Raw genomic sequence first — 25104 nt, 5'->3', positions numbered from 1 at the left:
GATGTGAATTTTTCACAACAAAGGGATGGTGGGGGAACCTTGGAAATTTCTCATCCTGCCCACAGTAATCACGATTCAGATGAGGCTCCTGGGCGCTTAAATTAAAGTGGAGGAGGCATTACACAATACATCTTCTTAAGCATTATACAACCCAAATCAATGCATCATCTTCTAAACAGATGTTACAGCTTCCCTGATGGTCAGTATTAAGAATGCTGTTTTAAAAAATAATCTGCGAGAAGCATTTTGAAGGACACGCACATACACACTGGAGCAAATTTTGGGCTTCCATCTGAAAGCAGGTATAGTTTTAAGAACCAAATCTGTGACCTTTCTTCACAATACTGCTTGTAGCAAAGTACATTTTGGGTGTTCGTTTGAAAATGTTTGGGGGAAGATTGATGTCCTTGGATGTTTTCAATTGGGCATTGTGTTTGCAGGAAGGGCAGTGTTCCAATTAGCAAATTCCATCTGTGCTGCTCTCTATATAAAATGCTCCATGAAAGATGGGCTTTTAAAGCTGCAGCAAATGGAAGTGAATGTCTGCAGAAGCAAGCGCTCCCATCGAGTTTGTTTTTCACCGGGTAGGTAAAGATGATGAAGTCATGCTTCGGCTTTCCCTGGGTCATGTATGAAAATTCATTCTGCGTATTCCTGTTCATCGTGACCACGCTCTCCCGGCCTCAGCTGAGAGGTGCTATAGCTGGGGGTTCACCTGACAACGCCTTACGGTGGTTCTACCACCAGGATCTGCTCCTGGGAATCCACACCCCTCGGAGTTACGCTTGGTCCCGTGAGGTTTACAAAGGCCCTTGAAACTTTCCTTTGACTAGAAACTCTTCCTTTCACGAGGCTGGAAGAAGCGTTCTTCTTGAAAGTGGTACCCCAGACCTGTTTAAATTATGCTGCTGCTGGGATTGGATAATGATTGCTGGACTGATTGTCCTGCATACACACACACACACACACAGACCCGTGCGTACGTACTTGCCCATCCTACGTTGTGATGTTATTGTTGCCTGCTTATTCTGTAAGCGTGTACCAGATAAAAATCGTCTGCTGCCAAAGAGGCAGGACCATCTGCGAGCGATTTGTGCGAGGTGGCTGTGTTTGCCCTTCAGCTCCGATGAAGGACAGGAGGAATTTTCTGTCAGGGATGGGAAACATGGTCTCCCCCCCTCCCCCAGTGGTGAAAGCTGCAGGACTGATTGCTGCTGTGTAGGCAGCCCAGAACCAGCCTGTGTCTGAACAAGAGTATTGTTAGCTGCCTAGAGTCATGAATTTGAGATGGACAGCCCTACAGTTTGAAAAATAAATAAATAAGCAAGCAAGCAAGCTGATCAAACCCTAAAGCCAAGGCAGAGCTAGCGAACTGCTGGGATCAGGTGGACACGGATGTGTCCCTAATTAATTTGGTCCAGGCAGACTTTCTAGGTGGCTGTATTTGCATTGCACCACAGCAGAGGGTACTGCATAATTTCCATTTTTGTTAAGTTGTTAGATTTTCTATCCTGCTTTTCCTCCAGGAGCACCTGACAGGGTGCATAGCACCCCCTCCTCTGTTTTCCTGACAACAAGCCTGTGAAGCAGAGGAGAGAGTCGTGGCTGGCCCCCAAGCCATGCAGGGAGCTGTTGGGGCTGGGGCTGGGGCTGGGGCTGGGGCTGGGGCTGGGGCTGGGGCTGGGGCTGGGGCTGGGGCTGGGGCTGGGGCTGGGGCTGGACTAGAATGGGGTCCCCCAATTGCGGTGCAGCCACACCTTGGCCATGGAGCCCCTCAGCCTCCCCTGTTGCTTCTGGCACTGGCTCAGAGCATCTACTCCTTTCCCGCTGCAAAGGTGCCCTCATCTGCTTGGTAGGATTGTTTTAAAAAGTATAATAAAAGCATCCAGAAGGTAATGGCAGCCCTTCAAATTATAAATCCTTCAAAGAAGATGGATAACTTTGTCATTTTATAAATGCCAGTTGTAAAAAATAATCTAAACCATAGCCGTGATAGTTTATGAACTAAAGTAGTTCCCATTTTCCTTTTATAGTGACAGGAAAAGATAAGAAGTGATCGAACAGCCTTCCTTAGCATATTCCTTATGCAAAGAATGAAAACGGTGTTTAAGCATCAAAGGCTATTGGATCCACATTTAATTTGCTCCTATGATTGCCAATAACTGTAGGGTCTATTTGATTTATATGTAAATGTGCCCTCTTTCTGTTGAATTGTAAATAGTCTTGAACAGCCAGTGTCACAGTAGCATAAGGCTAGCATAAGGCCCATTTTCACCATAAAACCCAAACAAAATAAAGCTAAAATCCCAGCGTGAAGCCCTCATATGGAATGTCTTTCGTCAGCATCACCAGGTACTCCTTTAAAACTTAACACCCACGCTGGGGAAGGCCAGAACTGGGAATCTCTCTGTACATCAAACCAGAAAGAGGGCCCACCCGAGCCTCTTCCCCAGTCCTGTCTGTCCAGGTGTCCCTTTTCTCCTGCCTCGGCTTACCACGAGACCCTTTCCCAGAAACTCTTTCTTCTCTGCTGCTCTGGAATGTATAGCGGGACATACTGGGGAATTTAATTGTTTCTTCTGTGCTGAATTACGGATGGTGAGGTAGTTGCAGTTCCCAAGCCCTTGATGTTAAAATTATGTACATCCTTCCAAAGCGAATGGCGACCCTGTGGCTCGAACTCAGGTTTCCAAGTCTGCTCTTCTCTGCAGAGATTTCCAGATATAACTGACCTTGGACAGACCTTGCTGGAAGGGGAGGTAGATGTCCCATCCCTGCATGTGGTGCACTCTGGGTTGGTGGTTGAGCTTCTGCAATGGTGGAGGGAAGACAGGTTCTCGCAATGCAGAAACTTCCGACTGGGAGGGCAGCCTCCCAGACCATGACATCTTCCCCCCCCTGAGAATTAGAGCTGACTGAACATCCCTCTCACGGCAGGTTGTTGTGTGCATACCTGGTAAAGGTGGGACCCCCCTGAGCAGCTGGGGATAACGTTCCCCGTGGAAGCGCGAACAAGTCAACAAGTTACTTGTGGGTGATCAAACACAGCCGTTCCATTATGGCGTTCAAAGGTCGTGGGTGCACACATTCTGGCTTTCACCACGCACAGTGCCAAGGGATTATTCCAGGGAGTTGGCACTCATCCTCTGGCAGGCCTGAACCCCAAACTGGTTCAGCCAGAAGATGTGCATTCTAGTGAGTGTGGCAAAAAAAAAGTCTCAGAGGATCAGGGAACTGTCATCTTTTTTTGCTGTCTTGTTGTTGAACGTCCTTCAACGAAGGAGCCGGCGAGTAGGCAGCCCTGAGAGTGGGTGGGTAAGGAATGTGCATATTTGCCCTGCCCTGAACACTTCCTGGCCAGCTCTATCGGACGGAGCCTGTATTTCTGCTCCACCTCTAGTTTCACCAGTGAGTTTTTATGGTGTGCATCACTGCTGCTAATCAACATTCCCCTCGGTTTTGTTGACACTGGGTGGGGAAACTGCAGGCTCCTGGAAGCTCTGCCGTTGCCCGCCGGCTGCGCGTGGCAGGTTTGGCAAAGTTTGTAGGGCCGAGAAAGGAGCCACCACCAGCTTGCCGCAGCAGCCCATGCCTGGGACAGAAATGAGGATGGGTCTCAGGAAGAGGGAGGGGCCTCCAGTGCCCCAGCCATGCTCTGGGTTGGGGATGAACCTCCTTTTCCTGCTGAAATATTGCCCCATCCTCAGAAAGTGCATCTCTGTGGAGTTTGGCAGTATTTTTCTGAAGCTGAGAAAGCCAGGCCATCCTCAGGAACAGTTAGGAAAAAGAAGCACAAAACGCAGCTGAAGTCTCGTTCCCAGCTGCCCTTGCTGGTTAAAGCCTTTTGTTCTTGCAGAATGCTTTTTCCTTATGGGTCTGGGGTCTTGCATCCTCATTGGAAGTGGGCTGCAAAAGTAGGAGAGGAAGAACGCCAGAGAGCGAGCCAGGCTTTCCCCGCCCCTTTGCGATGGCTAGATCAGAGGGTACCTTCAGGAAGAGAGAAGATGAAAAGCAGGCTCTCTAAGCTTCAGTTGCTTACACTGTCATCAGTAGTTAATCTAAGTCTTCCTCTCTCTTTTCTTCCCCCTGGGGCAACCGCTTCAGCCCATAGCCACAGGTTCATGTTGTCCTCCCCTTCACCATCTGTCTGACTTCTCCAAGCCAAGCAGTGATTGTGACCCTCCCTAGACAGCACGGCTGAAAGCGTACTGCCCAGGGATGAGGGTCGTCTGGTCTGAGACGTCTGGATGCGTCCGTTCTGAGCGAGCACATGAACGCTGCCCTGGGTTTGGTGTCCAATTACACAGCTGGAAACCTTTAGGAAGAGCCAGTATCAGACACAGGAGTGCTATAAAATGGCATGGAACACTTGGGATCGAATGCTTTCTTCGGGCAATTTGGGCAATTTTTCTAAATCAAGCAATGCATTGATTTGGAGGGTTAGAGGGTGTGGGTGGGTGTTCAAAGCATCAGCAAATCAAAAGGGGGCTTCCCTAATAATAACCGTGGATGGAATTCTAAGCTGGGCTTGAGCCATTCCTGCCCTGTATGATTTTGGAGTTCCACCAGGCTCAAGGCTCTTGAGTTCACACCCCTGAAGCTCAGCTGATGCTCACCTCCTCCTCCTCCCCTGTTCGAGTGACAGAATGGGTAGCTGAAGCTCCCGAGTCTGGTTTACAACACCCTTGATCCCTCCTTTTCCTGCAGGTTAACTGGAGGCATTAGCAGATAATCACATTTCTGTCCCTCCTATGGAAGTTTTACTTGCTGATTGTTTTAAAACAGTGCCAGAGCAAGTTTCCCTAGTTTTTTTTCCCCCTCCTCTTTCTTTCTGTTCAGGTGACTTTTTCTCCTTTTGCCTATCTCGTCCTGATGATGGTAACTCTGATCACAAGCTTGGTTCCTTTGCTAGCTGCTGTGCTTGTGGAATCTGTGCTCTATCTATACAAATTCTGTAATTTCAGGACCAATAAACGTCGTCGTTCTGTTCGCAAGGCTCAGTTAAACTGGGCTTCTTGCTACCCTCAGGAGCGGGGAGGGCCACTAATTTTAGTGTTTTGCAGAGGATCAGACAAATTAATAGGGAAGCGGGTTCTCGGCGACAGCACACCTCAGGGATGCGCAGATGAGAAGGACTTGTTCCCTGTTTGTGGGTTTCGGGAACCCATCTTGGAGCCCCTGCTGGCCCAGGCCCTCTCCCCACAGCACGCTGACCCCGGTCAGCCATGCCTCCAGCAGGTGGGTTCAGGACACCCCTCCCCTTTCCCCACCAGCCAGGCAGGCCTCAGTGGGTGTGGCTGGGCATGGCGGCCTGGCTGAGTTTGGGAGATGGGCTCACTGCTGCCCACCTTTGGTGGGAAGAGATGACTTCAGTCCCTCAGCTCTTTCTCTAGGACAGCCGGGTAGACCGAATGAGAGCAGTGGACGCGTTTTGGATTCCCCCAAGGTGGCTCTCATGGTAGAGTTGATTGTACCCAGTGCACGACCCTCATGTGGATAATTGCTGGTCAGTTGACCCCCTTGGCACCCCAACTCAGGGCCCCAAATTGACCTGATCAGATGGGCCATTGGCACCCTCCACCAGGGCGGTTCTCATGCTCTTAATATGTAAGCTAAATTACTACAACCCGCCCTGAATTTACATGTTCTGTGCACGTCAATCCAGTACTATAAAATTGCAAGGAATTGCCTGTGAAAAGGGTGTGGTTCACGCTGAGAAGAGTGGATGGTTAGTGGTGCTTTTCATGTCTGTCGTTCAGAATTTGTGCAGGGCACAAATTCACTGCATCCTTAAGACAGGGTCTACTGCAAGCCTCTCTGTCTGAAATTCAGCTCAGTGGGTTAGCCTCTGGTGGGACCTGGAGATACATGACCTTAACGCTGCTCCATCTCCCTGAAGGCCTTTGGGGGTTCCCTGGTCTTGAAATCAATCCCTTGCCTCTTTGCAGGGGCTGCAAAGAGGTAAGTGCATCTAGAACGTAAGCTTAGTACAAAGGCTTTTTGTCTCTTGGTAGAAACAACAGGACAATGTACAGTCTACGTTAAAAAACAGGGTGCGGCTAGCAGTGTGCAGCTTTAGTTTGGCTTAAAATGCAGTTCCAACAAAGTCTGAATTAAGTGCAAGATCACACATTTTTATGGACCGTCCAATGGATTATTTTCCACAAAAGAGTTCTTTATTACTTTGCAGCTCTTAATTTGTAGCCCCAGATTCTGTGTTTTCATGTCCAATCCTGTTATGTCCACAGTACTTAAACTGAAGTACAAAATAAAAATGGCAGCAGTTTAGGATGTTTCATTACTGAGCTGAATGATTGGTAATTTAAAGGAAGTTAACTGTCTGCCTGTGAGCAGAAGAAAAGGAAAGAGAATGAGAATCTTCCTCCTCCCTCCTTTCCGCTCTCTCCAGTGCTCAGAATAAAGGCCGTAATGGAGGATATTTCCTAGGACTGGCACTGTTTTTAGCCACCCCCCTGTTAATGCTATCCACCACCTTTTTTCTTTAGAACGTTAATGGAAACTGTACATTTCCTTCAAGGCACCGGTTCATCAGTATAACAAGGCTGGAAAGGACGAAGTACTGTTGAATTGTTTGGGCTTAGAAAAGAAGGTGGAAAAGGGCAGAGAACTTGCAGGAAGGAAGAGAATGGGAAGGAGCAGAAAATTTGTATAACTGGAACTGTATTCCGTCATAAATTTAATTACATAAACATGAAAATTGGGCAGCTTCAAAGTTGTTGATTTTTCCAAAGGTCTGTAAAAAGGGTTAGGGTTTGTTCATATACAGGTATATATCCACACACACATGTACAGTACATATATGTTATATATACCAATACATAAATGCGTAGCAATCAGTGGACTAGAATTAGTTATTTTTTTCTTAAGCATTTCAGTTGCATGAAGAATGCCAAGGCTGTAACTTTCATACAATTACGGATATTCCACTAAATATATATCTGTAAGGTTTTACAGTTATTGCCATGAAAATATAAACTACCACATTTATGGCTTAAATATGGTACATCATACTGTTTGCTTTAGGATTCAGAACATTTTCTTGAAAAGCCATTAGATGGATTCATATGACAAGGATTTAATCCTTTTTTAATGGAGAAATCCCATGGTTACATGATGAAGTTTAGACTGCTGATCATCCAGAGCCATGAATAAGTTGTGAGTCCATCCCAAGAATTGTTTGCTGACTCTTGAGGATAAATAGAAGGCTATTATTGTCCAGTTCCGTTGCCTCTGTACAGCAATAGAGCAAAATTGTGCTGAGTAATCCCTTATGTGGGTTAGCCACCCACCGTGAAACTCTGTCCCTAGCTCCTTCTCTGAATAGATTTGAGAGAAAATGAAAGAGAGAGAGAGAGAGAGAGAGAAATCTGCATTTTACATGTTCATAATTTATTCTACTCTGATCTTCTTGAAAAAGAAAATATTTATGGATGTTTATTCTTAGTATCCATACAGATACACCATATATATACAAATATATGCATTCCACATGAGCTGTAAATTAAGTTGACTCCTCTGTGATATTTAGTGGTGAAAACAACCAAATCCAACATTAATATTTTGATTTGACATATGTGTTACCAGTATTCGCCAGTGTTCGTATTATTACAATGCCATGATTTATTAGACTGTGTAGTTGTTACTATAACCTATTGTAGCTTTAAGAATTAAGAAAAATATACTGAAACAACTTGGAGAGGTGAAAATAAATACTGGAAGTCCTTGAACAGAAGTGTTTGTATAACTGACTGAAATGTTTTAATTTGGTAGAGCCTATATATACCAACTAACTAATTCATAGCTGTTAAGACTCATTCTCATCCCTGTCTAATTTTCATCCAAGTTGTATAGCAAGTAGGAGAGCGAGCATGTGAGTTAAAACAGGAACGGATCCAGCACGTGTGCGGTGCGATGAAGTCCTCCTATCGCCTGTTGCTCACCGCCTTAAGACCACACACACACACACCCACACACACACACAGAAACCTCTCTTTCCCCCTCCCCTCCCCTCCCCTCCCCTGGGGCATATGCTAAAGAGGGCCCGCAGCTCGCATTTCTGCTCCGGCGGAATGGAGGCGATGTCAGCGGGTTTGGTGGCACATTCCAGAACTCAACGCTGATTGCGCAAGAGGGACGGAGGAGTCCCACCCCAGCCCTTTGCTTAAGCGAGTGAAGAAAGCAAACAACTCGAGGGTTGCTCAGCTGGAATTGATGGGAGGCCAGGATTTTTTTTAAAAAATTACTGACTACATAACATGGCCTGTCTCTCACCCGCCTTTCTCATGATCTAGGTTACTTTTGTGCAGACGGTGCTGCATCCCTCTGCAGAATCAAAAGAAATAATTTGTTGTTCCATCATACCGTTGCTGGTCTCAGACCCTCCAAACTTCTGCCCCTCCTCGATCACTTGCATTCCTCCAAGCAGATCCTGCATAGCTGGGGAAATGCGACTTTCTGCCCGGGCACCAACAGCTCCCATGGGCGAGTGAGCGTGAAAGAGGAGAGGGGGCAAATTATTCAGCAGGCAGACAACCTGCAGGGAGGGGAGTTCCGAGGCGGTCTGGTGACATAATGGGTCTGTCCTTTGATATCCATTTAATAACTGCAGTTGGGAATGATTTAGTCAGGGGTTCAGCAGGTGGGTGGTGGAAGCCAAGCTTGAAATTTGTAAGCAAAACCATTCTGGAATTCCTCCTTAACTGTCCAAGCATCAGGACTCGTCATCAGGATGTTTGCAGGGGAAGCAGAGGGTGGAGAAGCCCTTGGGCACGGCCTCCCCCAAGCCCCGTGGCAGGGTGCTGATCAATTGAAGCGAAGGGAGGGTGGGAGAGTATGTGGGAGGGTGCTGATCCCTGGGAGGATTAGCATCCTGGGCACTTGCCCAGCTTAGCCATAGGCTGTGCTGGGGGCAGGGGGCAAAGGCAGCTGGAGTTGTTACCACCCAGGGGAATCCTGAGACCCATTGACAAGCCAGACACCACTCTGCCCTCTGCTGTGGACTTCGGACCCCTCGTGCGCTCTCAGCCCACAAAGCAGGATGTAAATGGAACAAATACAAATATTTCTATTTATTGATACACAAATGAATGGTAATTTTACGTTAATACCGAATGGCTGTTGCCATCCCAGGCTGTCCTAGGCAACGGCACCCTTTCTTTACAGAGTGGGGACATGGAAGCCAGCGTGCGTTGGTCTAGTCTTCTCTCTTGCGCCCCCGAGAGCCCTGGGATGCCTGTCGTTTTCCAGGAATTGCCCTGCGGGGCTTCCCTCTCTGCCAGCACCAGCCAGGAAGGGGAGACGTTGGAGGGCTGCTGGACCCGCAAAGCAGCCCAACATTTCTGGGGCTGAGTTCGCAAGCCCTAACTAGCCCAAACATTTCCAAGTTTGGACTGCTTGTCTCCCAGTTGTGCACACTTCCTACCTAGCCTGCCATTTCCCACTGCTCAGAATCTGGAGTTAGACGTTCCTGGGGCATCGGGGGTTGGATTTAATTGTGTCAGGGAGCTAGCCATGCTGGCCTTTGCCGCGAAGGAGGACCTCTTCCCTCCCTCTCCCCACAGGGTTCGAGGCAAGCTTTGCCCTCTGGCTCAGCGAGCCACTGCCCCGCAGCAGGTGGTGCCAATCTGTGCTCAGCCACTCCTCATGTGCCCAGCACAACGGCACCTCCTGCTCCCTCCGTCTTTGCTCTGCCTCGCCTGTCGATCCGTGCACCGCCAGGCCTTCCCTGCCTCTCCCTCCCTCGGTAACCAAAGCCCACTCGCAGGTGGAGCGCCTGCAGTCCCTCTGTAGCCTAGAAACAGGGTTCCTCCTCCTTAGCTGCTCGTTGCCAACCATTCCTGGGTGGGTGAATGTCAGTAGCTGGAGTTATTTTTAAATGTGAGAGGTGAGGCTTGTCATGCAAAGCTGAAGAGAGGGCGTTTGTTTGCAGAGCTGACATCAAGGGGACGCTGCTCCCTGGCCGGCAGTTTGCCTCTCTGCCTGCTAATCTTTAACGCGCTCTGCCAGTCCCCGAGCACCGGCGTGGCCCAAGAGTCACAGGGAACCTCGCCCGCCAACTGCGAGCCTGAGGACCAGGCTGGACTTTGAGACCTGCGGCGCTTTCCTCCTCGGCCCTTTACTAAGCCGCTGCGCTCTGCTTCCCTCCGCAGGATAACATAAACGTGTTTTTGAAAGCTTGTGGAAACCTTGGATTAAAAGAAGCTCAACTTTTTCATCCCGGTGACCTTCAGGATTTATCGAACCGAGTTACCGTCAAGTAAGTGTTGCTCAGTACTGTGCTTCGTATGTGTGTAGCCTCTTGTGTGTATGTTGTGTCAGGCTGAATCTTGTTCAGATGTGCAAGTTGAGATTTGCTGTTAAGTTCCAGGAAAAAGCTAGCCCGATCCTCAGGAATCCTTCACGTGGGCTGTAAAATGTGCTAAGATTAGTGGGTCTGTTATTTCAGAGAGGAAATACCAAACTTGAGGGGAAAGGGGATTTTTACTGTAAGCTGGTAATTATGAGAGGTTATTCTGGGGTGAGATGTGTCTGCCTATGCTCACTTTGGTCAAGCGGTCAGATGTTAAAACCTGTGACCTGCAAAGCTGTATGGAGAATGCAGACTCTGTTGTCTGTAGAGAACCAAGCAGTGGGTCGCATGGAGAGATGCTGTCAGCTGGGGCCACGCTCAGCAATGGCGGACCAGGAAATCTTTGGCTTCACTTTCACCTGGGCTTCACCTGACCACTCCTTTAACCCACGGCATCCTTTCCGAGATACGGAATTTATCATCTCATATCGTCTCCCTAACATTGACCCAAGAACGACGAAGAAGAATTCCATTATCCCTGAAGGAGATCTTTCTCTCCATGGCTGGGATGGGGTCAGAAAGATCTGCCACAAATGGCTGGTCTGACTCTGAGTGCCTGCTTTATCTTAGGAAGTTGCGGGGGGCGGGGGGGGGACACCTGGCAAAATGAATGCCAAGGATGTTGTGGCCTGGCTAAGAATTGTTTAATTGCTCAAACAATTATTTTAGATTTGCCTATTTAAGTGCGTTGGACCTTGCGCAACCTGCTTTTTGTAATCTTGAGACTGCCAGAAAATGTATGTGTGTGTGTGTCTGTGTGTGTAAACGTATGTGGGTTCTAAGTTTAAAGCCCCTCGTGCCTTGCCAAGATCATGAATGTTCCTGGGGTAAAGAAGGCATTCAGCGAACGGGGCCGCCGTTGTGGAAGACGACACAAATGTCGGATTCTACACTCCCTTTCCACTTGGCCTTTCCTCTTGTTTGTAAAAGGCAGCATGTGAGGCATCATAAGCACCTTTGTGACATCAACCTGACTAAATCTTTTGCAACCTGGAAAACCGAGTAATCAAAGTGAGAGGTCCAATAACTGCTCCTGCGGTGTGTCAGAACTGCCCCCAGGCGACCAAGCCCTCAGCGCCACGGCACCAGGTCCCCTTCCTGTTGGGGTAGAGCAGCGCAGCCAGCAAGTCCCCAGGTGGCTCTCCTCTCAGGAGGGGAGGCAGCGTGTGGGACCAGCAAGGAGGGTTGGCAGCTTTGTGAAACTCAGATTTGCCTTCCTGTGGAGTTGCCTGTTTCTGCCCCCCTCCCGTCGCCGCCAGAGTAAGATGAGAAGCTGGTGCCGTTCCCTCTTGTTCTGTTGGAAATGCTGTAGAACTGGCTGGTGTGTGTGTATGTGATGAGAGAGGTTTCTGCACCATTTTCTCCTGGTTGGAATGTCACAAACAGACGTGTCCATTTGATGGAAGCACCCCACACTGGGGGTCCTCTCTGTAACCATCCCATGTATCGGTTTCCCTGTTCCCTTCCCAAAGCCTTATATCTGGGAGCGCGAGAGAAAAAGAATAGGTTCTCCTGTGAATGCTGGGCCACAGAAAACAAATCTTGCACACTGTTTGGTGTTTCTTTGGTGTCCCCCCGCTTCTCAGCTCCCACTTTCGTTCCAAGAATTGGAAGCAAAGGCGCTTGCCTTCAACCCTTTCAAAATAGGTTTTTGGATCTTTCTTTGCTTTATGAGGAAAAACACCCCTCTGCTTCCCTGCCTTCATTTTGCATTGCAACCGATTATGCGTGTCAAGACTGTGCTGGTCCTATTGCGGCCAGCAAAAGCAACAGCCGCAGAACTGCAGCGATTCAGAAACGGTTCCTCTCTTCTGGGCCGGCTTAAGCAAGGTTGGAATGATTAGTTGTAACATGAGAGCTCATCAGAGGCTGCAGTCCCTAGCCCAGAAAATCAGCCCAGATCGGGCAGCTTCAAAGGGAACCTGTTGTGCAAGAGTGGTGTTGAAACTCTCCTAGGAACTGCAGGCCCAACCAGGGCTGTGCCCTCGCCAGAGATGATGAGATGACAGGCGAAACTGGGCGAATCAGTTGATCTCCAGGGCGCTTGTTGTTCTGTGAAGCGGCAGCTGCCCTTCCTTGGGATGCGCTCACTCCACAGCCTTTTCTTCTTTCCTTCAAGCTGGCCCATCACCGTCAAGAGGCCACGTGCCCAGATGTCATTTATTTTATTTAACATGGTGGGTACTGACATTTCCTGTATCCTCCATCACATGGTCACTTCTCTTTAAAATTGGTTTTTTATACTTTTTTCATTTGAGTCACATGATAAAACTGGACGTAGTACTGGTTTGTGGCACGCTTGAGGTTTCAGCTTTCTCACATAATTCACATTTTCTGTGCAGGTCCCAATTAAATTAAGGTAACTTGCAGCTGTGTTTTTCTGCAGTGAAGGAATTTCACACCGGATTGGGCTCGTTCTACAATTCTGTTGAGTTTGCCGATGCTCCAGTCCTGGTTGTGGGAGCTCATTGAAGGAAGAGGGTCGCTGGCACCAGGATTTTGATTTGGGACTCACAAAGCAGGTCTAGGCGGGATGCTTTAAGGCCGCACATGGGTGTTCCGTATGCTCATTAAAGCACTAACTTTCGCCAACATATTTGCAGCTGCTGTTGATCATGGGGTGCAACCGTACAACTTGCGTGCCCTTGCAGAAGTGAGGCTCGGCAGAGAGCAGGGGAAGAAAGCCCGCTGTCCTCCCACCAACGTGGCTGGCAGGAAGGGAGCTGTGCCTCAAAACAGGCCCTTCCTCAAGCTTAGCTGGGAACTCTAAAGGACTTGGGTGGCGTTTCCCACATGGCGTTTCCAGATACCCTGGACTGCCACTCCAGCCTGAATGGTGGAAGGCTGTGATGACAGCAAGAACGTATATCCTTCACCCACCGAGGGAACTCAGAAAACTACTGTCTTTTACAGAAGTAGGCTTCCAGTTTTGCAAACATTGGAACCTGATGCACGTTTTAATCATCTGGGAGTAATATATTCATAAACTAGGTGGACAAAGAGAATGAAAAGTGCATCCAGATTTTACTTGGCACAGACTTTCTGTACAAGCAGATGGTACATGAATCTCCGCTTTCTGTAGGAAACGAGTATGTCTCGAGGTCAAACAGCCGAGATTATTATAGGGTGCAATGTGAAACCCCAGCTAAAAATACTTCCAGGAGCTTGGAGAAGACTACGCAACATCCTTCAGCCTTTTGCTTCATCTGAGGAGGAGCTGCACCCTGGAGCTTCAGGACCTTGATGTGTTTTCTTTTTCAAGGGACCTTTTGTATATTTTGAAATATTTAATTTAAATTATTAGTTTCTGCCTAAAAAGAATCGTCTCCTGAAAAATGCATCCTATACCTGTGCTCTTTTTAACTGGAAATACCAAGAGATTTTGTGTCCTGGTTCTAAGCATGTTTGAAATGTTACTGTAATTGGACTTGATTCCCCTAAATGCTGGGGAGATGTCCTGAACGAGGCCTTCACCCAGGTGTCCCTCCCCATCCCACATGCAGCCAAAGCCTTCTTCACCCAAAGAATGTGCCTGGTATCAGGAGATGACCTTCAATTGCTTATTACATAGAAGTGGAGGACCTTGGATTTTCTGCATCAGCCTCTTCATTTCTTATTTTGATTTATGAACTCATAAGCAATTCTCTTAATAATTACTTTTAATTGCCTTAATTCTATCTATGGCTGATTCTGCAGTCCTCAACAGATTATGGTAATTAAATACCTTTGAACTCTGTAAAAGGAATTTACTGGTTAAGTTATTTAGAACTGAGCTGTGAACTCTCAGTCCAGATATACGGTTATTGGCTAGCTATTATTTTACAGTACTAGTCAAAAAACTTGCTCTGCACAGAGTATTAAAATGTGTGTGAATATTCACTGTCCTAGACCTGCTGCTTTAATTTAAATTCTGAAATTCTAGTGTAGGAGTGGTGGCAGTATCTATCTGCCCATAAATGAATTAATAAAATAAATTGCTTCTATAGACATTTCAAATCTAAGCTGCTAAAGACTGGCAGAAATGCATGTATGTACCTGTTGCTTAAGTTGTATGATAACCTGGACAGAACACTTTTCCTTGTTGGAGTTTTAGTGAGAATTTTGCCTTTGATGGTCTTGAGGCTGCTTGGTAGAGTCAGATGCAATGTGGGTGTCGTGGCCAGTGTGGGAACCCCTTCCCCTTGGAGCCATCTACAGCCCCTGACCCCCATAGTAGAGTTGTTAATTTCTTCATTGTAGGAATGGGAAGGATTTCTTTCCAGTCTACACTTTTGTGCTACAAATCATCAAAAGTCTTGAGTTGAGAAAATTAGTTTGACTAGACATTCAGTTAAGTTTACCACCTCACTAGTAAAAGTTAGGAAGAACTCTACCTTTACAAACTAGCTTTCTGAAGAACTGAATCAGCTAAGTCCAGGAAAAAAAAGATTGTTCTTTCCTTTTCCTGATTCTGCAGACAAGGCCAGATTGAGGTGGGGGTGACAGTGAGCATGGACCATCTCGTTATGTGAAAAGAGCACATCTTGGTAGCACCACCCAAGTTACTATTGTAGTGAACTATTAGCAGCAGTACTGTTTTGGAGGCAACATTCATTCTGGGTTTAATTGTGCACAGGTGATGCAATTGTACTTGAATTATTAAAACAATCTCATGTTTTGAACTGAAAAAGAAAACATCTGTTTATGGCCTGTTCCTAATGATGGAATCTAACCTCAGCATACTACAGTATTTTTAAAGATTTACATCTCTATGTAAAAATTAAATTAAGTCGAATTGAATTTCTAAATCACAGGAAATGTAAGAGAACATTTCATACCTACATAAATAATTTAAATACAATTGTATCTACTTTGATACTTCTACTGTATGGCTATTTATTCATGCGTAGAGATACAACATGAGTACTTTCCATAGCTTATCTGTGCAGTAGGCTCATGAGATTATCCATGTTGATCAGTGGCCAAACATATCTAATACCTGTAGGATGCTAGGTGTGTAGGTGTATTACAGAGAGATGAATAATGTTTAACTTCGAGATGAAGAGGTATGTATGTGTCATAGATTTATACAGCTGTCATTATTGTACATTGCTTTAATTTGACTATAAAGTTCACTGTCATCAAGTATCTCCCTTAATAACTCACTTGAAGACACTTCAGTAGCCAACTCCTTTGAAAGTCATAGAGTTGTGGAGTTGAAAGGGATTATGAGAATCTAACCCTCCTCAATGTGCAGAAAAACCAATGAATCTTTGAGAGGTGGCTGGCCAGCCTCTTTCAAAAAATCTCACCTGCAGCCTCCATTGGTGGACTGTTCCACTCCTCAGCAGATCTTACCATCAGGAAGTTTCTCCTCATATTTAAATGAAATCCATAGGGCTGGAACTTGTGTCCATTATTTCTGGTCCTAGTTTCTCTGGCAGTGGAAAATAGTTCCTGAGCATCTTCCCTGTAGCTCTCTTTTATGTACCTGGACACTGATACCACGTTTCTTCTCAGGGTTCTTTTCTGCATTTCTTTTCATTAGGAAGAGAAGAAACCATTTTCCTCTGCCATACTAACAAAAGGCAAATTTCAGTGTTAGCTGAGAATCATCATAAAAGGAGTTGGGTGGGTCAAGGTTTTCTGTCTAGTCATAGGAGCTACCTGCAGCATGTTTTGTTTTTTTCAGAAGAGGGGACCTCATGGCTCTCAGATGGCTAACCCCTATATTTTAATGTTATAAGGGAGCTCCTGATGCTAAGAAAGTTGACCATCCATGAATTAGAGAGTTGTGTGTATAAGAGAGAGTGTGAGAGACCTTGTCAATGGTGGTTACTACCCAAAGTGGGGAGAAAATGGAAACTGGATGGTTAGGCCAGGTTAGTTCTGTTCACCTTACTAGATATATGGGATGACATTCTGTCTCAGTGACAGTTTTCATACCAGTCCAAGTTCTGTCTCTGTTCTTGGTCTTAATTAACCAAAGGAAAATAAGAATGACAGGTAGATGTGTGGGATGTCTTTTGAAGGTCTTATGATGAACATCCAATCAGTTTCCCTTCTAAATACTCACCCAATATAGTTTAATCCCAAAGGGTGTGGATCTGTTTTTCTTCTGCCTCTATGTGTATATGCTGGAACATGTTCAAATGCTTCTTTTTGATCAGGAGGCTATAATGAAAAGGAAAGTATTTATCGCCCAGCCCGTGTTTGCTGACAGCAGAATGTTTCAGGCATGGAAACTGAGTCGTCCTCCACCCTCAACCAGCTCCTCTGTTCTTTGCATTGAAAGATCCCAGCATGTTCCATAGCTCTAACAGTAATTTCTGTGTACACAAAGTCACAAGACAAATTCTGAAAGAAACCTTCTCTGTTGAGATTGCTTTCAAAAAGACACTTTACTTTTACAATGTCAGTTTGGTACAGCTGCAGGAGTCTTGCTGCTGATTCACTCCTATTTGCCCGCTTGAATGTTACCCTACCAAGTTTATCAGCTTGTAGTGTGACAGAAAATTCTTGTGGATGACTCACCCCATGACGCTAATTTCAGGCAGCAGAGTCAATTGAAAGCTATGCGGACAAGAATGTAAGTGCAGCCCCCCACATGTTTGGCATGTCTAAAAATAAGCCCACAAACTGCCTGCACCCAGGACACTGGTGGGCACCGTCTTGAAAGCAAGTGAGATGTTTTGATCAGTGAAATAGAGGGAAAGGTCTGTATTTCATTTTCCATTTGCTAAAAAATAAAAAGTGGTCTTAGATACGTTTCCTAATATCCCCTGTCAGACATCCCCTGGCACCCAGCAGATCTGCTGGAAACACCAAAAGGGCTCACTGGTGGTTAATTTGGAACATCAGCGATAGCTCTGAAGTTCCTTGGTGGGTCACCTGAGAGCAGGCAAGCCTGAGCCAAATATTAACATGCCTCCCATCCGTGAGGCTCAGACAGAGACCTGAGAAGGTTTCTGCTTCTCAGCAAATGCCATGTTAACATGTACTGTTATTTGTATTACAAAGCAAGAACCGCTTGATCAAAGCAACAGACAAAAACCTCAAAATAGCCAATTGTCAATAGCCGGTACTACAGATCACTGTTCAGGAGTGCATCCATGTGGTCAGTGGAAGCCCTCAAGAGCTCGGGTCAGTCCAGGTAAAGCCTCCTGCTCAAGTTAGTTAGATGTATTTAGCTAAACATGGCAGGTCAGGAAGGCCTCTGCTTTTGGGCAAATGGGGATGTTCTCTCCACTCAGTTCTCCTCAGCCATGGAAGTGAACCGTATGTGCCCAGAAATGTAAAATGAAGCTGTAGACGCATACGGTGCATCTGGCAGGATAAAGACTCAGGATTCATTGGCTGGAGAAACACAGAACAACCCAGTCCTTGTCCCTATATTTTTACTTTTCAAAATCAAAGCTGTTGACATTAGACCTTATTTCTCTTTCTGCTGTGTCTCAGAGCTTTTAGAGACTAGATCTCAAATTGGTTTTATCACTGTGAATCAAAAATGTTCCATATACTTTATCAAACAATCACACAATAACAGTCACTTTGACTGCTACACTTTGAAAGAAAGAAAGAAAGAAAGAAAGAAAGAAAGAAAGAAAGAAAGAAAATATTCAAAGTTTGTAGTCATTCAACAACACATTTATTACAGACTTAAGGCCAGATACAATGAAAATACATAACAGTAACAATCTTACATACATACGTACATACAACAGAAAAACAATTAGTATGATACGATCTAAAATTAAGAATAAAAATACTAAAATAAATTGAAATAAAATACTATGTTAAGAAATTCTAAATCTAAGTGATGGTGTGGTGTATTGTGCAGATGGTAGCACAAAACTGGGCATCCTGGGAGGATATTTTCGGGTCCTTGTCCGAAAAAAGTAGCATTAGATAGAAGTCACTCTCCCTGCCTGGAAATGTCTTCAATAACGGATATATAACGATCTGTCTAGAGTCCTTATACAGGGAACAGTATAACAACATGTGGCATAGGGTTTCTGCTGAGCCATCAGCACATGGGCATAACTGAAGGTGCATAGGAGTACCCTTAAAATGTCCAAAAAGGACTGCTGAGGACAGTGCGTCAGCCTGGTTAAGGTGAAAGCTTTAGGAAATTTCAAAATTGCGATGGATGATGATAAGCTGGAACAAACCCTTCCAGAAGAAAATGACAGATTTTGGGGTGCAGCGCCTTCCTTAAATGTTTGCAGTCTAGTTTTCCAGAGATAGCAAAAAAGATCCCAAACATACATCTTAATGTCTTTAATTTTCATCAACTGTATTTATCCTCTATTCACAATGTTTGGTGACAGATGATTTGAGAGTCTTGTTTAGAAGACTATTATAATTGTAAGTAGTTGAAATTAATGTACTGAAACCTATCCGTACTCACACATAGTTCAGGAATAGCCTGAGACATTTGGTCTCCCCAAATCACAATACAGGACACTCAAGCCAGCCATCTGAGCCAACCCAAGGAAGTCCTGAAAGCATCTTTCCCCATCTTTTTGGACATGCCAGATCACAACAGAGACATCCTATGCATTTTCACATTTCAGTTGCATAATGCAAACAAAGAAAAGCCTAACTTAGTAAATTGCCCAGCAGGGATAATAAACCTCTGACCCACAAGGTTCAAGAGGCACAAAATTAGGATGTCCCCGACCCTGTGGGCCTTTCGTAAGGCCGTAAAGACCTGGCTTTGTGCCCGGGCCTGGGGACTCGAGCGTGTGGATGGTCCCGTCTCTTGGCTGTATTAATATCCATGCATTGCTCACTTGGCAGCCATGTATATTTATTTTGTATTTATTTTATATTTTAACTTTTTAAATTATAATTGTTTTAATTGTTTTATGGTTTTATTGTTGTAAGCCGCCCAGAGTCACTCGCTGAGATGGGCAGCTATAGAAATCAATCAATCAATCAATCAATCAAATAAATAAATAAAAGGCACAAACTAATTAAAAATCACTCATCTTACAGAGTAGGAACCACAGTAATTACCTTTTTTCAGTAGTTTCTTCTTTTAAATTCAGACTGCTTTGGGGCGTTTAAAAAAGGAACTCTACTGCCCTCCAAGCAATCATTTTGTCACGTGTTCGTCTTTTCCTTTGTGTTTCCTATTTTTCATGTCATTTTTTATTCCAGCCTGTAGACCATGAAAATGTCCCTATTTTGGGCAAAATGGATGGGTTTGGGCATTCATGTGTTTATTTATGGCCTGTTCTCTAAACCACTGACGTCATTTTTTTCTTTCCTTTTACAAACAGAGGAAATGTTTGCTTTTGCTTTAGCTTCTGTAGCAAGTTCAGATTTAGCAAATATCTAAACTTGTGATTTTTAAACTATGTGTACTGAGTATTCAAGCATCTTGAGTATTCAAAATTTTAACCTTCCTGACGCTGCTGCTCCTGGATGCAGCAACAGGACGTGACATCTGTCTGATTGCCATGGCTGGAAAATAGAATATTTGGTTTTACTCTGTGTACAGCACCTTGTGATCTAGCCAAACAACTTTTCAGGTGGTAAGAAATGGGCATCATCATGTCAGGGATTTAACTTCTCTCTCTCCTTGTGTGTGATGGAGAAGACCGATTGCAAGATTGGTAGGGATGCACCAAAAGGAAGGAAACAGCAGTCCCAATGCCAAGGTCAGCTGCCAGGAGTGAGTGTCAAAAAATGTCCCAACCCAGTTTTGGGAAGGGAAGATCCCTGGGCAGTCAGGGTGGGCGGAGGCAAGAGTCGCCTGGTGCCTGTGTTTAGTCAGGAGCAGGGGTGACTGAGGAGTAAGCAGCAGCCAGAAAACTGGTCCTGCTGAGATGCAAGGCCAGCAACCCATCTGCTACCTCCAAGGGGGCCAAGCTAGGCTGACGTGGCCATGGAAAGGGTTCAGAGGTTTGAGGGCTTCTGCAGCAGAGCAACCCAAAGTGAGCCATATCTCCACCATCTCTTCTGGTTCACGGAGGAGGCATCTTCCCCATCTCAGCTGGGGCTCATGCTGACTTTGACCCCGATCCCAGCAGCGCTCTGCCAGGCCTCTCTACGCGGGGGCCCACAGGCCATGGAGCGCGATTGCAGCTGCCGAGTCTTAAGTCAAAGGGCTACTTTACTTCGGCCTCCCTTCTGCAAAAGCCACATTCGCGGACAAATTCTAAAGGGGGTTTGGATTAGAGTCTGGGGTTGACTTTCACAAGCTACACTGTATCATGGAGTGAATAGAAGAAAATGGAGGAAATCTTCCTGCGGGCATCCTTGAATTCCTTTTGATGTGGGATGCGTATTTGTGTGTGCTAGCCATCCTGATCAGAAATAGAATGTTTCCGGTGTGGTTTGTATTTCTCTCTGACTTCTAGCCTTGGATGAAGAGTGAATTAAAAATGTATTGAATGCCCTTCCCATGAATGGAACTGCAGCTGCCCAGGAAGAAGGTTTTATAGTGCGTGGATCTTTCTCCAAGCTCCACCTCGCCTCCTTCCTTTCCTGCATTGGTCTGCCCAGCTGACTCAAGGCGCAGATGGGTCAATTCTCTCTTAAATAGAAGAGCATAGCAGATACAGCCTGGCTAGGTTTATCGCCTCCCTGGGTCTAAAACAGATCAGTGCATCTGTTCTGCCCAAGCCCTGCTGACTGACGGTATTGCCAGAGATGGGGGCGGGTGACGGGGATAGGAATGTGCAGCTGCACGGGGCGGTAAAGCATGTGGGCCAAAGTCCTGTGGGCAGAGTGATGGGGAGGCACTGTAGAACTGATGGAGAGAAGTTGGCGTATAGATGACCATCAGAGGAGTGGCGTGTCTGTTCAAAGCAGATGGGGACCCATACAAGATTCTGACCACCTCTGATTGCAGGTAGTTGAGATGCCCCTGTTCTCTGATGCCATTCATTGTGAGTCCTGATTTTGGTTCCCTATCAAGACTTCTGTCCATAACAGGTGAAGAACATTAAAGATAAAGTTTGCTAATCATTTCTGTGGAGGTTGTGTCTGAAAAAAACATTTCAGGGCCATTGTCTTCAGTTTCATCTGTGACTCTCTAAGAACAAAAGAGCTTATATAAGAAGCCAAGAGGAAATATCAGGCACATTATTGGAATGAGAGAGAACAAAGACGCTAAGCTGAAATGCAGCGTGCTTTATGCTCTCACTGCCACAATCACGATGGAAATGTTTCTTCGGTGCTAGTAGTTCACATTAGTTAACTTGTCGAGACCCAACTTTTTTCAGTAGCAGAATCTTAAGGGTTTCAGTGGCTTCCAGATGCTGGAACTGTCGTCCCAATACTTCTCCTGAATGGCTGGGCTGTCTGTATTTCCTTGAATAAGCCTTATACAGTATAAACCCAGCCCCTTAATTTCTCTCTGATTCACAGCCAGAAATGCCCAATGTAAAATCTGCACTAACTAGGCCACGTGCTGCCTTGTTGCTGCATTCAGAGTAATCAAAAGAACATTCTTCTCCTGTTCCAAGTGTAAATATAATGGAAAGTATTTGTATTGGCCTGGAGAAGGAATCTCTCTGAAGTGCTAGTGTCTTAATTTCCTTTTACTGTTTTTATTTATTCATTAAACAAATGGTGGGGTTTGCAGTCTTCACCCTTGAGAACAATAATAAAATGCTCAGAATGTCAAGTGAGTAAAATTAAATTATGCATGGATATTTATTTTGTACTTGAATTAGTCAAATATTAATTCGTCACCGGGAATAAAAACTGACAGAAATATTTATGACAGGTATGTAATTGTGTCCTTCAGTGGTTGTATAGGTTTGCAATGCTGCATAGGATATAAGAGCTTTCAACACATTTTTCCACTCTAACATCATGTCCTTTTTTTCTTCAACCTATGTTCTCATTTATTTTATATAACTGTTCTATAAACCAACTACAGTATCTGAAAGCAAAAGTGATATCCTTCTGAGTATGCTTTTCTCTAAAGAAGATGTTGCTGACTAAATTTACTGCATGTTCAGGACGTGACTCCTTTTCTCCAACCAGCTCTAGAGATGTGGACTTTAAGTCCAAGAATGTCCAGCCAACCTACATCTTGCTGAAAATTCTGGGAGTTGAGCAGCATCAAATTATCTGATATATGAATTAACAGTTTTAAACAGAACCACTAGGGATGTGGGATTCCCTTTGTGCATCTCACTGAATGCATCTCATTCTTGCCAGTGATGGGACCTCTTGTTAATTTACTGGCCTTTGGGAATTGGATTGCTGTCCATCATCCTCCATTCTTGGTAATCATTGCAAGTACATCTTCTACATGATGAGAAAAAGTGAATATTAAACAAGAATTGTGTGCCAATGATCCATTTTTTCATAGAGTTAGAGTGAAGTAAAGTAATAGACCTTCTGCCAGTACAGAAACTTCAGCAAAGGATCATTACCTTGTTGTGGTGCTGGAGCTTGAGAACCTCAATGATGCCATGAGCTAAACCGTGAAGGGCCACCCAAGACGGGAAGGTCATGACAGAGAGGTCAGACTAAACGCGATCCCTGGGGAAGGTAATGGCAACCCACCCCAGTATTCTTGCCGTGAAAACTAAATGGATCAGTACAACCAGAGATATGTCGGTATACCATCGGAAGATGAGACCCCCAGGTCGGAAGATGGTCAAAATGCTACTGGGGAAGAACAGAGGATGAGTTCAACTAGCCCCAGACGTGATGGCGCAGCTAGCTCAAAGCCGAAAGGACGGCTAGCGGCTGACGGTGCTGGTGGTGAACAGCGAATTCGATGTTCTAAGGATCAACACACCATTGGAACCTGGAATGTAAGATCTATGAGCCAGGGCAAATTGGATGTGGTTATTGGTGAGATCTCAAGATTAAAGATAGACATTCTGGGCGTCAGTGAACTGAAATGGACTGGAATGGGCCACTTCACATCAAATGACCACCAGATCTACTACTGTGGACAAGAGGACCACAGAAGAAATGGAGTAGCCTTCATAATTAATAGTAAAGTGGCTAAAGCAGTGCTCGGATACAATCCAAAAAACGATAGAATGATCTCAATTCGAATTCAGGGCAAGCCATCTAACATCACAGTGATCCAAATATACGCCCCAACCACAGATGCTGAAGAAGCCGAAGTAGAGCAGTTCTATGAGGATCTGCAGCACCTACTGGACAACACGCCTAAAAGAGATGTTATTTTCATCACGTGAGACTGGAATGCTAAGGTGGGCAGTCAAATGACACCTGGAATTACAGGTAAGCATGACCTGGGTGAACAAAACGAAGCAGGACATAGGCTGATAGAATTTTGCCAAGACAACTCAATGTGCATAACAAACACTCTCTTCCAGCAACCTAAGAGACGGCTTTATACATGGACTTCCCCAGACGGACAACACCGAAACCAGATTGACTACATCCTTTGCAGCCAAAGGTGGTGGACATCTATACAGTTGGTAAAAACAAGACTGGGAGCTGACTGTAGTTCAGATCACGAACTTCTTGCACAATTTAGGATCAGACTAAAGAGATTAGGGAAGTCCCACAGATCAGCTAGATATGAGCTCACTAATATTCCTAAGGAATATGCAGTGGAGGTGAAGAATAGATTTAAGGGACTGGACTTAGTAGATAGGGTCCCAGAAGAACTATGGACAGAAGTCCGCAACATTGTTCAAGAGGCGGCAACAAAATACATCCCAAAGAAAGAGAAAACCAAGAAGGCAAATTGGCTGTCTGCTGAGACACTAGAAGTAGCCCGAGAAAGAAGGAAAGCAAAAGGCAACAGTGATAGGGGGAGATATGCCCAATTAAATGCAAAATTCCAGAGGTTAGCCAGAAGAGATAAGGAATTATTTTTAAACAAGCAATGCGTGGAAGTGGAAGAAGACAATAGAATAGGAAGGACAAGAGACCTCTTCCAGAAAATTAGAAACATCAGAGGTAAATTCCAGGCCAAAATGGGTATGATCAAAAACAAAGATGGCAAGGACCTAACAGAAGAAGAAGAGATCAAGAAAAGGTGGCAAGAATATACGGAAGACCTGTATAGGAAGGATAACAATATTGGGGATAGCTTTGACGGTGTGGTCAGTGAGCTAGAGCCAGACATCCTGAAGAGTGAGGTTGAATGGGCCTTAAGAAGCATTGCTAATAACAAGGCAGCAGGAGACCACGGCATCCCAGCTGAACTGTTCAAAATCTTGCAAGATGATGCTGTCAAGGTAATGCATGCTATATGCCAGCAAATTTGGAAAACACAATGGCCATCAGATTGGAAAAAATCAACTTATATCCCCATACCAAAAAAGGGAAACACTAAAGAATGTTCAAACTATCGAACAGTGGCACTCATTTCACATGCCAGTAAGGTAATGCTCAAGATCCTGCAAGGTAGACTTCAGCAATTCATGGAGCGAGAATTGCCAGATGTACAAGCTGGATTTAGAAAAGGCAGAGGAACTAGGGACCAAATTGCCAATATCCGCTGGATAATGGAAAAAGCCAGGGAGTTTCAGAAAAACATCTATTTCTGTTTTATTGACTATTTTAAAGCCTTTGACTGTGTGGACCATAACAAATTGTGGCAAGTTCTTAGTGGTATGGGGATACCAAGTCATCTTGTCTGCCTCCTGAAGAATCTGTATAACGACCAAGTAGCAACAGTAAGAACAGACCACGGAACAACGGACTGGTTTAAGATTGGGAAAGGAGTACAGCAGGGCTGTATACTCTCACCCTACCTATTCAACTTGTACGCAGAACACATCATGCGACATGCT

At 45.3% G+C, this 25104-nt stretch overlaps 1 protein-coding gene across 3 annotated transcripts in view; it reads left to right on the top strand.

Annotated features, from left to right (window-relative positions):
- Positions 1 to 25104, top strand: part of LOC134498434 (LIM domain only protein 7-like) — a 109532-nt gene that overhangs the window by 40998 nt on the left and 43430 nt on the right. For all 3 annotated transcript variants that reach the window (XM_063304523.1, XM_063304522.1, XM_063304521.1), the window contains exon 4: positions 10170 to 10276. Coding sequence is in view for 2 of the 3 variants with exons in the window: in XM_063304522.1 (XP_063160592.1) it covers positions 10170 to 10276 (107 nt within the window). In the remaining variant the exon portion in view is untranslated. The remainder of the gene's footprint in view (positions 1 to 10169; positions 10277 to 25104) is intronic.

The sequence above is a fragment of the Candoia aspera genome, chromosome 5, assembly GCF_035149785.1.
Source record: "Candoia aspera isolate rCanAsp1 chromosome 5, rCanAsp1.hap2, whole genome shotgun sequence".
Lineage (NCBI taxonomy): Eukaryota > Metazoa > Chordata > Lepidosauria > Squamata > Boidae > Candoia > Candoia aspera.
This window is presented reverse-complemented; position numbering and strand designations above follow the sequence as displayed.